Raw genomic sequence first — 16,096 nt, forward strand, 5'->3', positions numbered from 1 at the left:
TCGTGTCTCTGTTCCTCTCCCGGCTGCAGTAACCATAGCTGCAGTAACCATACTGCAGCTGTGTCGGAGACACACTTCCTCACCGCTACAAAAAACACCAAGCAGCATCACAGGTGAACAGCTGACAGTTTATTGACATGGTACACTGTTTTACGTCAATCTGGAGTTAACTCACTCCCACTCCAACCCCCCCCCCCCAACAAAAAAAATCAAGCATTGACAGAATCATCCAATAAGAACAGCTAAAACAGATTGTGGTTCACTAAGAGTCAAGGTCAGACTAACTGAGGAAAAAAGAGGGTGAGATAGAGACAGAGAGAATATTAAAATAAAACCAGGCCCTTTCAGATCCCCTCAGAGCGAGGGTCGGGGGATCCATAGACGACTCATTCAGAAGACTTTCCCCGAAAGCCTGTCAGGCGTCAGGACAGCAGCCCAGCCTGAGATCACATAAGCCTGCTGAGTTATTACAGCTGGAGAGACCTCCCACAGCTACCAGCGTACAAGGTCCAAAAGGTTGTTCCTGGACTGGGAGAGCCCAGTGGGGGGCCCAGGGTCGACAGGCCCATGTGTGTGTGTGTGTGTGTGTGTGTGCACGCTCAGGGCTCCAGGCGGCCCAGGAAGCGGAGGTTGAGGATCTTCAGCTGGTCGTCTAGCTCCATCCTGACGATGCCGTCGTCTCCGTCGATACTGAGCAGGATCCCGGTGGCCTCACGGTCCTCCCCCAGAATCACCTTTACCTGCAGGCCAAGACACAGCCAGCTCAGGACACAGCCAGCTCAGGACACAGCCAGCTCAGGACACAGCCAGCTCAGGACACAGCCAGCTCAGGACACAGCCAGCTCAGGATACAGCCAGCTCAGGACACAGCCAGCTCAGGACACAGCCAGCTCAGGACACAGCCAGCTCAGGACACAGCCAGCTCAGCCCCCACTACCACACCATTGGGTGACAACCAATCAACAGGAAGGTGGGAGGGGGGGGGGGTAGGAGGTGTAGGGGAAGTTGGGTGGTGGGAGGAGGTAGGGCTGCACGGTTATGTCCAAAATGATAATCACGATTATTTAGATCAATATTGAGATCACGATTAATTTTCACGATTATTTGTTGATTTTAACCACAACATATTTGTCACTTAGGCTAATTGGGTGTGCTCAAGCCTTCGGCGAGAGCACAACCTTTGTTCTCTCACATATATATTTATTTATTTATTATTTATTTTCGCCCCCCTAAGGATCAGTCAATATTTGGACTACATACACAACGGCGGTGTCAAAAGGTTTGTCTTGGTAGCGATTGCGTTGGTTGTATTTTTATTTACGTTCCGTTGCATGGTTTAAGTAGAAATTGCGTTTTTGTGGTGAAAAGTGAAGCTAATGGTGGCTAATTTGCTAGCCACAGTCACTGACGTTACTAACGTCACTACGTCACTAACGTCACGAAAACACGCGTGACTACCTGTAGCAGAACATTCGTTTCACATCTCTTAACTTGGGGGATAGCTAGGCTAACTATAGCTTTACTGCAAGGCAGCTGCAGGAACGCCACAAGCAAAGAGGCCAGGGTGATAAATATTTACTCATTTTACTTTGTGATGTGAAACACAATTATGAAATGTAATGTACAATATTAGCTGATATTATTAAGGAAGTAGGCCCACATCTACTTTTGGAAACGGTAGTCTACTATTTCACTGAAGCATTAGCATCATGACATTAGCCTCTGTTGCCCGGGCAACACATACTACAGTGGTCTATGATGCATCTGTTTTCAATCTTTAAAATAAACATTCCTCACAAATACATTTTCGTTGTAGGATTTATTATGACATTACATTACAAGTAAACGATTTGTGGGTGAAATTATCATTACCTGTGGTTTCAAACCAGTGTTGCTCACTGCAATTCTGTAGCCTACGCGAGACACTACAAAAACATCTACACAGCTGTAGGAAGTCAAACGGCGACAGAACATGTTCGGCACTCCCCTTACTTAATCAAAAGTCTATCTAACTACTAACCTGAACTTCATTGCCACAGCCTAAACGTTGCCAATCTGTTCATGAAAATAATTAATTTCAGCCTAAACCGTACAACGGAACGTTAAATCGAATTCAACCAACGCAATCGCTACCAAGACGAACACAGCAGTAGTCTAGTATGGTACTGTAGTAGTAGAATTTACCTGGGCAGCTTCTCCACACAGGGCTGTATCGCATTTTGCGTTGTTACTGACAATGATCGCTACCAGTGAGCTTTTTATGAATGAGCGATTTTCCACTAAATAAATGTCAAGCTTATTTACGTTTTTGGGGGCATATTTTCAGTTAGCAGATGGTACTGTTTGAATCGCGATTCTATCTTCTGCCGGTAAAGTCGTAGAATAATCTTCAAAGGGGGTTCTTTATTAATGAATGAATGCAATATGAGTAGGCTAAATGCCTGAAAATATCACGAGAAGGGACAACTTAAAAGGACGTTTAAGTCATAGAGATTAGGTCCATTTTAACACTGGTCTGCCAAATGTATTCGTTTTGATTCAGCCTGTGAGCTGCCTCTTGCAGGGGAAATGAGAAGACATCATATTTCATTCTACACTTCACTCGTATTTTGAGTTGTAAATGAGCAGCAACAAAAAGATGCTTTTAAATCTATGTAATCTTTATAAATAATAAGTAGGCCCGATGCATTTTTATATAAAATATACAGACCCCTGTGCAACCGACGCAAGCAAGCACACCCTACAATTTCCCCAGAAATTGTATCCTCTCTAGTTATAACTGCTTTCACATCCATATTGTGCTACATTCCTGCTAATGTACAAATATGTGCATCAAAATAAAATGGGTGCTTTTATTCACCAAAATTCAGTGCATCTCCTCAAAGAATAAATATAAATCAATAAAGTAAATGTAGCAAAACTTCAACAGGGCACTATTTTCCATTGTGTAAATATATTTTAGGAAGCCAAAAAAAAAGAAAAAAGAAAAAAAAACTATGAACGGAATGACGCATTTTAATATCGCTCGATCACGCGAATTTGATCGTGGGAAGCCAAAATCGTGATTGTGATTAAAATTCGACTAATTGTGCAGCCCTAGGAGGAGGTGTAGAAGGAGATACTGGGTCGAGGGAGGAGGTGTAGGAGGAGGAGATACTGGGAGCACAGCAAACAGAGCAGGTACCTTGTTGTTCTTGGTGGGCGTGACCGGCTCCAGGTGTTCACTAGAGATGCTCACCACCTTCTCAGTGTCCTGCAGAAACACTGAGCACATGCCACCCTGCAGGAGGAGAGAGGGAGAGGAGGAGAGAGGAGGAGCAGGAGCAGGAAGAGAGAGGAGGAGGAGGAGGGAGCAGGAGGAGAGAGGAGCAGGAGGAGAGAGGAGGAGGGGCAGGAGGAGGAGGAGAGAGGAGGAGCAGGAGGAAAGAGAGATGAGACACAACTCACAAGAGGAGCAGGAGGAGAGAGGAGGAGGAGCAGGAGGAGAGAGGAGGAGCAGGAGGAAAGAGAGATGAGATGACACAACTCTTTTTCTCAGTGATTTCCACCATCTTGGACTCCAAAACAACAATAATCCCTTCCAAGGGAAATGAACATGGAAGCTGCCTGGACAGGCAGAACACGTGTTTGCACGTCTGCCAACACTAAGAACCCTATCAACCCTGCTGTATTCACTCAAATGTCCATATTAGCCCAGCTTGATGCTGTACTCCTATGGTGTGTGTGTGAGTGTGTGTGCGAGATGACTGTGGTGCATATGTTTACTATTACTTAGTGTGCCGTCTTTACTAAGAAGTGTGACAAATGGACTTCTTCAGTACTTGTGCATGTGGTGTTGACAGACCTGGAGGCTTCCAGACTCCCCACACATCAGCCTGGATCTACATCTGTGTGAGGGTGAGGGGGTGTGACAGACAGGATGGGAGTGTGTGTACGTAGGTGTGTGTGTGTACATGTGTGTGTGTGTGTGTGGACACTCACGGTGACGCTGCGTATGACCCCGCTCTGGTTGACCACCTGCAGGTCCATGAAGGTGTCCTTGACCCGGACCAGGATGTCGGTGGTGACCCAGTCGCTGGATGCCTGGTCGATGTTGGAGCCGGGGGTGTGGGGGTTGTACCCCCCGGGGGACGGGGCTCCCGGGGTCATGGGGCTGTAGCCCACAGGGCTGGGGCTCGGACTCGCCTGGGGGGCGGGGGTCACATTTAGTCATTTAGCAGACGCTCTTATCCAGAGCGACTTACAGTAAGTACAGGGACATTCCCCCCGAGGCAAGTAGGGTGAAGTGCCTTGCCCAAGGACACAATGTCATCTGGCACGGCCGGGAATCGAACCAACAACCTTCTGATTAATAGCCCGACTCCCTAACCGCTCAGCCATCTGACCCAAGATGGAGAATGTGTGTGTGTGTGAGAGAGAGTTGGATAAACAGTGTCTGGTGTCTGACGACTTCAGAGGGAAGAGGAGGGTCTTACCTGGTAGGCCATGGGCGAGGGCGTGGGGTGGTAGCTGGCAGGGGAGTGCGTGTTCTGGTAGCCCAGGGGACTAGGAGCCACCTGGTGGTAGCTCTGGGGGGAGGGGCTGGGCTGGTAGGAGCCCTGGGGAGAAGGGGCCGCGTAGGGGGAATACTGCTCTGTGTTGTACCTGGGGGGTGGGGGGGGGGGGGGGGTTAATGACAGCACTGCCTGTGTGTGTGAGTGTGTGTGTGTGAGTGTGTGTGTGAGTGTGTGTGTGTGAGTGTGTGTGTGTGAGTGTGTGTGCTACTCACATGGCGGGGGTTCCAGGAGTCTGGGGGTTGTACTGGGGGTTGACCTGGGGGGAGGGGACCTCGGGGTACCCGGGGGTCTGGGGGTTGGGCGTGCCCCCGTAGCCCTGCGGGGACGGCGACGGCTCATCATCGTAACCAAAGTCGTACTCGTCATCCGCCCTGGAACACACACAGGTTAGCACACACACACACAGGTTAGCACACACACACAGGTTAGCACACACACACACAGGTTAGCACACACACACACAGGTTAGCACACACACACACACAGGTTAGCACACACACACACAGGTTAGCACACACACACACAGGTTAGCACACACACACACAGGTTAGCACACACACACACAGGTTAGCACACACACACACAGGTTAGCACTGCTCTCATTCATCTGTTTATTACTTAATAATTACTTTTTTTTAAAGGTTACAACTTTTGAACAGTGTTTACAAGGTAGCTACTATAGTCAACAGTGGCAGATGTGTGTGTGTGGTTGTGTGCATGGAGAGTGTGTGTGTGTACCTGGAGGGTGTGTTGGGGTTGTTGGGGTCCCACGCCCCGCTCTGTCCCGGCGTCCTGCTCCCATCATGCAGCGGGGTCTGAGAGCCGTAATGAGGCGTGCGGTTTCCTGTTCAGGGACAGCACAAAGCTCTATCAGACCCTCACTTCTAGAACACCTGGGGTCATTTTCAACATTCTAGAACGCCTGGGAACGTTAATAGGTTCTGGAACGTTTGGCCACATCCTCAAGGTTCTAGAATGTCTGGGAACATTCATAGGTTCTAGAACAATGCATTAGCGGTGGCCGAGCCCTCTACACTATCCATCCTACCTTCTGGAAGTGAGAAGCGTGTGTGTGGGTGTGTGTGTGTCTCACCGTCGTGCAGCGGCGTCTGGGAGCCGTACATGGGGGTACGGGAGCCGGTGCCGTACATGGGGGTCTGGGAGCCGTACATGGGGGTGCGTCCGTGGGTGGAGGTCTGCCCGCTGTGTCTCTTAGCTCCCCTGTCGTCAACACAGACACCGTCACACACTGCCATACACCCAACCTTGACACCAACACACCGGCGTTCACTCTCCATATTAGACACCAGGAGGGTTTCTCAAGCTCACATAAACATGATTTTTATTAGTTTCTATATATACATAAACAGTGGGAAATAAAAAAAGTGAGAGAGAAAGAGACACAGACAGAGAGAAAGAGAGAAAGATACACACAGACAGAGAGAAAGAGAGAGATGCACACAGACAGAGAGAAAGAGAGATACACACAGACAGAAAGAGAGAGAGAGAGATACACACAGACAGAAAGAGAGAGAGTACATACATGGTGGTGAGGCGTTGTCTGTCTACAGAGATGGTCTGGCAGGTGGAGTGAAGCTCCACCCTGGCCGTCGACTCCGTGGCGTCCTTCACCACACCAATGTACCCTGGGAAACGTAGGCAGACGGGTCAGAGCCGGCGGGTGGCTGGGTAGCTGAAGAGAGCGAGGGCCAGGAGATGGGGACCAGGGCTGCAGACACTCACCTTTGTACGGTCCCTGGGAGATACGGACAGTCTGGCCAATCAGGTCGTTGTCTCTTCTGCCTCGGCCACGCCCCATTCCTCCTCCTCCTCCCCCTCCTCCTCCTCCTCCTCCCCCTCCGCCCCTCTGCTGCTGACCTGCATAAGGGGTCAAGGGTCAACAACATGGCACCAGGGCTAGGTGTGGTCACTTGGAAAATACAGTTATCTTGACAGGTGAACAGAATGTGGAGGCTAGGGAGTCAGAACTAGTGTGTAGGGTGGACTCACCCCCTCCTCCGTGGTGCATGGGGCTGCTGATATGAGGGCTCATAGGTGCAAATCCCCCCACGGGGAAATTGGTCACATCTCTGGGCTGGGGAGGACATAAAAAAGACCATGGGTTTTACCACAAGCCAATAATAAGCTACTTCTGTAGGCAGCAGCCAATGAGAGAGACCGACCTTGGAGCCCCCAGCCAATACGAGGTGGCGTGTCTTACAGACGAACATGCCTCCGTTCTCCACCAGCTTCTTGCAGTGCAGGAAGGCAAACCCTCGGAACAGGTGACGGATCTCTCCCTCCCGGCCCTGGGAGGCAGAAAACAGCACTTCAGAAACACCCACAGAGAACACAGCACTTCAGAAACACCCACAGAGAACACAGCACTTCAGAAACACCCACAGAGAACACAGCACTTCAGAAACACCCACAGAGAACACAGCACTTCAGAAACACCCACAGAGAACACAGCACTTCAGAAACACCCACAGAGAACACAGCACTTCAGAAACACCCACAGAGAACACAGCACTTCAGAAACACCCACAGAGAACACAGCACTTCAGAAACACCCACAGAGAACACAGCACTTCAGAAACACCCACAGAGAACACAGCACTCCAGAAACACCCACAGAGAACACAGCACTTCAGAAACACCCACAGAGAACACAGCACTTCAGAAACACCCACAGAGAACACAGCACTTCAGAAACACCCACAGAGAACACAGCACTTCAGAAACACCCACAGAGAACACAGCACTTCAGAAACACCCACAGAGAACACAGCACTCCAGAAACACCCACAGAGAACACAGCACTTCAGAAACACCCACAGAGAACACAGCACTCCAGAAACACCAATACCAAGGTATTGATGTAACCTTGAAGGACAGTACTGCTCATGAACTAGCAGCCAGTCTCCCACCCTGGGAGAACAGGAACAACATGGCTGCCGGTCCCACAGTGAGTCAGCGTGTTGCGGCTAGCAGCGCTAGCCATAGCAGCGCTAGCCTTAGCAGCGCTAGCCTTAGCAGCGCTAGCCATAGCAGCGCTAGCCATAGCAGCGCTAGCCATAGCAGCGCTAGCCATAGCAGCGCTAGCCATAGCAGCGCTAGCCATAGCAGCGCTAGCCATAGCAGCGCTAGCCATAGCAGCGCTAGCAGGGTCGACTCACCGAGTGCGGCCCGTCGATCACCTTGACGATGTCCTTCACGTGGATGTTGTTCTGCTCCGAGTCCAGCGCCACTGCGAAGCGGTTGTCTTTCCGCCGGTTGACCGCCTGGTGGCGCACTGTCATCACCTTGCCGTGCATGTTCAGAACCTGACGGGGGGTCACTGCATTAGCCCGCTGAACTCAAACCAGAGAACACAAACTTCCACACACACACACACAGGGGGCGTGTCACCTGGAAGGTCTCCCTCTCTAGCCGGACGATGACCCCCACCGTCTGAGGGTCCAGCTGGATCAGCTCTCCCCACTCGTGCTGCCCGCCCGCGTCCACGCCCGACGCCGTCTCAGAGCACAGCTGCAGGTCCCGCGGCAGTACTTTCAGCTGGGACACACACACACACACACACAGACACAGACAGACACACAGCCACACACACACAGACAGACAGACACAAACATGGAATCAATCACTATACAAGCGAGACAGTATATGCAAACACACGCACACTGAGACAGGTTAAGCCAGGGTGAGGAGCACAGACGAAGAGAGGGATGAAAAGAGAGAGCAAGAGAGGACAGGACAGAAAGAGGAGGAAGCGAGAGGACAGGACAGAGAGAGAGGAAAAGAGAGGAAGAGAGAGGACAGAGATAGAGAGAGGAGAGGAGGAGGACAGAGAGAGGAAAAGAGAGAGGACAGAGATAGAGAGGAGAGGAGGACAGAGAGAGGAGGAAGAGAGAGGACAGGACAGAGAGAGAGGAGAAGAGAGGACAAGAGGAAGAGAGAGGACAGGACAGAGAGAGGAGAAGAGAGGACAAAGAGAGGAGAAGAGGAAGAGAGAGGACAGAGATAGAGAGAGGAGAGGAGGAGAAGAGGTGTCTGACCTCGTGCATGGTGAGGTCAGAGAACAGGATGACAAAGTTCTCCTCCACACGGACGATGAGGCCGGTGTCTCCCTCGTAGCGGCCGGCGATCACCTTCACGTGATCGCCCATACGGAAGTACTTCCTCAACTCATGAGCCGGGAACTCCAGGGGGTCCTGCTCACACACACAAAAATCAACACCACAGACAAGGCATAAGGGTACAGTGTGTAAGTGTGTGTGCGAGAGTGCGTGTGTGAGTACATCGTGTGTGTGTGTGCGTACCTTGAGGTCCTCGTGTTTGGGCATGATGGTGATCTTGTTCCCGTCCACACTCAGGATCTTGCCCTGCAGGTTGATGAGCTCTCCCTCACACACCTCTACATTGTCACCTGCCTGGAGGTTGTGTTCACGCTCCTTACCTGGACACACACACACACACACACACACCATTAGTGTCGGAAATATTTGGATGGACAAGAACACTTATAAGGACAGAGGCTGTTTATCAATCCACGTTTTTCTCCATTCTTGCGTTCTTAAGAACTCGTTTGACGTCATCTTTCATTGCCCAAGTACGGTTCCAATCCAAAGAACACAAGTCACCAAGAACGCCAAAAATACCCAGAAGTGTTCTGGATCAGCCTTTTTTTTTTTTTTATCGAGGATGCATCAGATGGTGACTTGGTCAGCAAGAACGCATCTGATTTCCCAGAAGTCATTGCAAGAACACACGCATCTCAAATCGTCCTCGCAGTCTTGCAACACTGTTCTCGCAAGATGCTGGGTACGAACGTTCTTCTCGAGAACGCAAGTACTTTTATTGGCACTCTTCAGATTGATAAACAGCCAATGTCGCACACACAGACAAGACACAAACAAGATCCAGCTGTGTTTACCTGAAGCCTCAGTCACCACCTCCAGGTCGATGCCTTCAGGCTGGTCCTCAAACTTCTCCAGCTCAGACAGGGTAGGCTTCACCCCCTCTGTGATCTGGACAAACCAGGGCAGGGGTCAGGGGTCAACTCAGAACAGAGGGGGAATAGTTCCAGCTCAGCTGCAGGCTTGTATTGGATAATGTATGTGTTCTCACCACAGCCGACATGGCGAAGCTCTTGAAGAGAAAGCCTTTGCGGCTGTAGCGGTTGGCCTCAAAGATCATGAAGTCTCCATCATGGCTGACCTCACCCCCCAGTGACCTGCACACACACACCCACACACACCCACACCCACTTAATGCCTTGAAAGAGGGAGAGAGTCTGCGAGACTGAAAGAAAAACTAAAAAGTGTATTGTTGAGAAAGAGAGACACTGGAGGGGGGGGGGGAGTAAGAGAGGTAGAGAGAGAGAACGAGAGAAAGAGCCTTGTAGTTTCAGTGTACCTGATCTTCTCAGCATCAAACAGTCTCTGAGACGGTCTTTTAAACTTCTTCCTCTTGGCAAACCAGTCTTTCTGTGGTTCAGACAGACAATCAGACAGATAGGAACACACACACACACAGACAACCAGGCAGGTAGAAATACACACAGACAAAAGTCAGGTGTCCGCAGTGGGTTATGTTTGCTCACTGATTCAGTTGAGGTACTATGCAGCTAAATAACTCTGAGCAATAAGGGCCTTTAGCTTACCATGCTCATCCGGGCTTTGATCCTGTCCAGGTCTATCCTTGGGATCATCTTTAGAGATATGGTGTTCTGGCTTGGTTCTACGTAGTCCACCTAAGGAACGTTGAAAACGAGTCAGACACATGGATTCTTTACAGGCCCGTTAGAGTTAGCGAGCCATGCCTGGCCAGCGCTAGCATTAGCTGGGCCACGTTGACCTCAGCGAGCCATACCTGGGCTATGTCGTCTTTGTAGAGGCCTCTCTTGAGGCGGACCCAAGACTTGGGCTTGAGGTTGGTGACCTCCTTGACCACCTTCAGGACGTCCGTCATCTCCTTGATGGGCACCATCTGCTGGTTCCAGAAGCCCATCCTCAGGTTGCCCACGCCCTCGATGGCCGCCTTCACGTGGGTCTGCTTGTAGGACTCCACATAGATGTAGCCTTTCACATGCTCGGGAGCCACCACCGACTTGATCTGGAGGGGCTGTGAGGAGAAGGAGGGAGGAGAGAGGAGGGAGGAAGGATATGATTGGTGGTTTGTGAACACTGATAGTTCTATGATGGAAAGATTCACTTGTGTCATTGAGGCTAAGAGTAAAGAACACATACCGTGTCTGTAAACTGGTAGGCGATGAATTTCCTCATCAGTGCAATGGCTGTTGCCCTCTCCTCCCCTATCTGGAGTGACACCACGGGGTTAGTTAGTGTGTGCGTTCAGGTAATGTGTGTGTGTATCGAACAACAGAAAACAAAGACATTAGTTCTTACCTTACACTTGACTGTCCAAAGATTAGGGTCCCTTAAGACAAAAACGGAGTGCATTGAGCAAATAAATTGACAATGATTCCAATAATCCTAAATGTGGAAGTCTTGAAAAGGTCAAACTGCTACATTGTTTTTTTTTAACCTTTATTTAACCAGGTGAGCCGATTGAGAACATATTCTTATTTGCAACGGCGACCTGGCCAAGACAAAGTGCAAATGTGCAAGACAACATACAGTTACACAAAAGTACAAACATAAACATTGACCCCAGGAAGTAAACGATACGTACTTGACCCCAGGAAGTAACTGCTGTTGGGTGATGTCATCAGAGAGCTCCTCGGATCCACCTGAGAAACTAGAGAGAGCGAGGTAGCAAGCAAGAAAGTAGGAGAGTGAGAGGGACGAATACAGATCACTGATCGCTCTGGTATGCACTTCCAGAGGGTACCCAAGTTCCTGAGAGCAAGTGAGAGTGAGAGAGTGCAGACTGAGTGTGACACTTACTGTTCTCCTCCAGAAGACTTGGCATACTTCCTCATGTAGTACTCCCCCAACGCTTCTTCTCTGGAATCCCTGTGAGAGACACGTTACAAAAGAAACCGTTAAGATACTAAATCATACACACACACACACATGTTTTTGATCACTAGGTTTCTCCACATGAACAGCGGGTACACAAAAGCATTAGTAATGTGAGAAGAGGACTGTGTGGGCCAGGTCTGAGGTCAGCTGAAGCAGGAGCCAGGCAGCCCACATACTTCCAGAGGTTCTGCAGCCGGCGGGACCCTGAGTTGTCCTCATCCAGAACAACGTGATCGATGTTGGACACTGTGAAGAGGAGAGTTCAGTCAGGATTCAGGAGGAAACTGCTGGATCTGGAACCACATTTACATTTAGCAGACGCTCTTATCCAGAGCGACTTACAGTAAGTACAGGGACATTCCCCCTGAGGCAAGTAGGGTGAAGTGACTTGCCCAAGGACACAGCGTCATTTTTCACAGCCAGGAATCGAACCGGCAACCTTCTGATTAATAGCCCGATTCCCTAACCACTCAGCCATCTGACCCCCCTCTCTTCCAGAATCTTTAGCCTGACTCCCATTAAAACGACATGTGCTCCTGACCCTGAGAGGCAGAGATGGTGGGCTTGTTGTTCAGAAAGAAGCTTCTGGTGAATCACCAGGTGAAGTGCGTACCCTCTCAGGCCGAGGCTCTGACGCAGCGACCCGGGTTCGATTCTGTTCCGGGTCATTTCTATGCATCTTCCCCCCTCGCTCAATATCTCCCATTTAATTCCTGTCTCTCTGTAACTATCTCTGCCCAATAAAGCCACAAAAGGCCAAAAATACACATTGAAATAAGAAGATGTGAGTGAAGCGGGATGTGGGCACACTCACCCTCTGCTTCTTCTGTCGGGCACGTGGGCCAGGCGGGGCGGAGAGAGGGAGGAAGAGCACAGGGAAAAGACTAATCACATTGTGAACAGCACACAGGCAGGGGGGCAACGGCAAGGGGAGATGAAGAGCACACAAAACCAAAACAAGGATCACTGTTAATGAACACACGATGGCTCGTACTGATGATGCATGAACACATGATGGCTCGTAGTGATGATGCATGAACACACAATGGCTCGTAGTGATGATGCATGAACACACACTTGACTGGAGGATTTCTATGCTGTGATACTGCAGGTTGACCAAAAAAAAAAAAAGCAGAAATCGGATCGTTCAAACCGATGAGATTAGCTTTCTGTCGACAGGACGAGTTCAGGCAAATGGTCACAGTTCACGTTGGGCACTTACCGTGTCAAAGACAAGACCCGTGGTCAAATTTGTGATAACTTTTGCTAAAATGATCTGCTAATCCTGATCCTAGCAATATGTCACCAGTTAATTTGGATGATGAAAAACATCACCCGTTATAGAAAGCCACACAACTTCAGGATATAGATATCAGTAGTTTAACTACAGCCTATGTTGCTACACAAAAAAATGAATAAGAGTAAAAATGCTATTGCCATCCTTTCACAAATCAGAAACCAACAACATATGCCATTTGCCGTCTCTGTTGCCTGGGGTTACACTGGTTACTCTGACAACACCACATGGATGCGGTTTAATGGGATGTGTGAGAAAACAACTCAGTTATATTGGACAGAAAAAACAAAGCAGAATAATCTGGAATTCATTTACCGTTAACTGAAGGAGGCATGCACGAGAAAAGACAATATTAGAGCAGGGTAGGAATACAATGTCAACAATGTCACTAGCTACATCTGGCTTTCACTGTACAGAACTTGAAATCAATGCCAACTTTACTCCTTAAAGAAACAGCACCGCACTAAATATGATCTAAAATCTCCAGTCTACGTTACAGTGACATTTTTGAAATCCCAGAAACAGTTTTCACCAAGAAACAACCGGTATCAACAATCCCTGCACACGGGATAACCCTGTTCTGTCTACCCTCATCATCAACAACAACAACAGTGGCCCTGACATGTTGCCATGGATAAGCGTTCATCACGGGTGCTGCTACGCAGGTGCATGCACCCCCTCACCTTTCTCCAAGATGTCCTCCGCTCCTTCCTCCCACGGATCCTCGTCCTCGTACTCATCGTCCACATCTACAACCAGAGAAGAAGAAGAAGAGGGCAAACACAGTCAGTTCAGCTCCTACCAAGCACACAGCCTATTTATGTGTGTACGTCCTGTAAACCAGTGGTTCTCAAAGTGGGGTCCCCAGACCCTAGGGGTCCGCGAACCATAGCCAGGGGGTCCGTGAAATAATTTTCCATAAATTATAAAATTGTTAAATTGTGCTGTATCATTAAAAAATGAAATAATATATAATACTCTACAGATGGGGACCATTTGCACCAATAAAACAAGAATATTGTGTCCATTTAAGAGCACAAAAGGGTATTCTGAATGGGTGTTACGATTATGGGGGGGTCCTTGGAAAATGTTCTCCCCTGTAAGGGGTCCCTGGCCCCAAAAAGTTTGAGAACCCCTGCTGTAAACAACAGCCCCCTTATGGCGAGCACTCTTGGCTACCTATAATAATCCCAGATTGAGCGTCCTTCTTTGACCCATGTTATGTTAAAACTGTTCTTTAGGTAGGTTTTGGTGAGCGGTCCGATCGGGCTTGCGCATAAACAGGGAAAATGCTGCCATGTGTAGGAGAGGTCTGTGTCTGAAGGCGTCCAGATCGTACCAGCTTCGTCCAGGATGAACCCGCCATGACGGGGCTTCTTTCTGGGGCGATCGTCATCATCCTCCTCCTCTTCCTCATCATACTCCTCTTCATCCTCCAGATCCTCGCCTTCCTCCTCTGCTACCTTGTCACTACCAGTCGGACTGGCCTGTTCCTCCTACCATAGGGTAGACACACAAACTTCAGTCACACAATAACGTGTTTTGGACGTCAGGACATCAAATTAAGATTAGGACATACTTTGAGTCCATCTGTGTAGTTACTCTAGCAGTTATGGATGCAACTAGTAATGTTTTGTAAAGTACATTTGTAAAGTGTTCATTTAACAGACGCTTGTATCAAAAGCAACGTACAGCACAGGGGTTGTAACCTGCCACAGCATGATCTGCGGTCAAATGCGCTACCACTGAGCTACTCTCCCACCGCTCTAGTTTCTTGTACTAATAGCATCAAACTTGGTCCTGTATGACCGCTCTCAGTCTAAGGACGTAAACTCATTCAACGTTATATTCAAAGTCGAGTCCGTTACTTCATTTATTTTTTACATTTTTATATTTCCTTGCTGCTATTGAACACGTTCTATTGACTATAAAATGGTATTGTGTGTTACCTCTGTTTTTACTCGTTCTGTAACTACTCTATGCATATGATTCGTAAAGTGAATTAAATGGCTAGCTAACTTTAGCTAAACTCATTAGCGCTAGCTTGCCATGCTACAGTACAGTACCTCATTCTCAGCCTCTTCGGCTTCGCTGCTTCGGTCACTCTGGGCGTCAGAGAAGTCGCTATCCTCACTGTCAGACATTCTTGACAGTCTCAGGTAGAGCCTAAAGGCACGCAACACAACAGATAGTTAGCCAAGCGGCAATGTTTTCGTTATCTTGCTAGTTAGCCAGAATACGACAGCTAACGCTAGGCAATACTGACTGGTAGACTAGCCATGTTAGCCCAGAGCTCAGTGCAGACCGTTTTCCAGTGCGTATGATGTGTATAAAAAACAACGACGATTTAGCTAGAAATCTAGTCTGCTACCGTATGCTAAAAACAATAGTCATCATATCTATATTGTTTCTGATCGCGGAGGATGCTGAAGATCTAAGAAAACAGCCATAATAATAGCTAAACGACTAGCCTAGCTTAGCGAGCCTGGTTCTCGTATAACTTACTCTAGCTAGTTAGCACTAGCGCCGCAACTGTCGGCTATCTTGCTAGCCTAGTAAACTCTAAACAATCAACTTCACTAGATTAGTCACATGAAGTAGTTTATTGCATTGGGATGAGTTTAATGGTGTTGGTAGCTGAAATGGGCAAGGCCTAGCTTTGCTAAATGCGAGCACTAACCACGTCCCATTGAATGGCACGGGTATAATTCAAGATGGCCTAGCTCGTAATGCGCATTTCAAATCGCTATTTCCCTTAACTATAGCTAATAAACATGTATTTTAGGCTATATTTCACAAAGGTACTCACCTTAGGTTCTGTTACAATAATCCAATTTTTGACTTCACTCACACAACAGGGTGAAGATATATAGTAATTTAAATGTAGTGACTTACACGTATTTCTTGGACCCCAAAGAGCCACGAGATTTAGGCTACTGCGCGAACTAAACTATCGCGGGGCTTCAACTTTGGCAGCGTTCCCAATTTGCCTTGCACTTCGGTCTGTGCTGTGATTCACACGTTGTGAGTGTGAGAAAGTATTCTAAAATGTAGTATACCGTACAAGTGCTGGAGTGAAGATATTGACACAAACAGACAGGCCTTCTTGTTTTACTAACAAAGATTAGGAAAATAAATATCACCGCCCTCACCATTTTTACAATAATCCTACATAGGTTTGAGCCAACGATTTATACAACTATTTTATCTTATGGGGGGGGGGGGGGGGGGGGGGGTATTTAAACATTAAATAC

At 48.5% G+C, this 16,096-nt stretch overlaps 1 protein-coding gene across 1 annotated transcript; it reads right to left on the reverse strand.

Moving 5' to 3' along the window:
• Positions 1-114: 114 nt before the first annotated feature.
• Positions 115-15,759, reverse strand: supt5h (SPT5 homolog, DSIF elongation factor subunit). Its single transcript, XM_067246846.1, has 30 exons — positions 15,738-15,759; positions 14,909-15,008; positions 14,182-14,338; positions 13,526-13,591; positions 12,360-12,371; positions 11,722-11,791; positions 11,468-11,536; positions 11,253-11,318; positions 10,967-10,997; positions 10,808-10,876; positions 10,431-10,682; positions 10,222-10,311; positions 9,975-10,045; positions 9,687-9,792; positions 9,493-9,586; positions 8,879-9,015; positions 8,615-8,770; positions 7,968-8,114; positions 7,736-7,882; positions 6,740-6,865; positions 6,567-6,651; positions 6,300-6,434; positions 6,100-6,202; positions 5,650-5,777; positions 5,295-5,400; positions 4,769-4,927; positions 4,476-4,644; positions 3,982-4,185; positions 3,185-3,280; positions 115-740 (listed from the first exon to the last, which is right to left on the reverse strand). The coding sequence occupies exons 2-30, from the start codon at positions 14,984-14,986 to the stop codon at positions 600-602; spliced, it is 3,270 nt and encodes a 1,089-aa protein (XP_067102947.1). The 5' UTR covers positions 14,987-15,008; positions 15,738-15,759; the 3' UTR covers positions 115-599.
• Positions 15,760-16,096: the final 337 nt, after the last annotated feature.

The sequence above is a fragment of the Osmerus mordax genome, chromosome 11, assembly GCF_038355195.1.
Source record: "Osmerus mordax isolate fOsmMor3 chromosome 11, fOsmMor3.pri, whole genome shotgun sequence".
Classification (NCBI taxonomy): domain Eukaryota; kingdom Metazoa; phylum Chordata; class Actinopteri; order Osmeriformes; family Osmeridae; genus Osmerus; species Osmerus mordax.

What these genes read in the sequence shown, in the direction of transcription:
- supt5h (XM_067246846.1), bottom strand. Translation starts at nt 14,986, where the DNA reads ATGTCTGACAGTGAGGATAGCGACTTCTCTGACGCCCAGAGTGACCGA. An exon ending in GGTGGTGACTGAGGCTTCAG is followed by an intron (nt 9,016 to 9,492) that starts GTAAACACAGCT and finishes GTGTGTGTCCAG; the next exon opens with GTAAGGAGCGTGAACACAAC. An exon ending in CTGACCTCACCATGCACGAG is followed by an intron (nt 8,115 to 8,614) that starts GTCAGACACCTC and finishes TGTGTGTCCCAG; the next exon opens with CTGAAAGTACTGCCGCGGGA.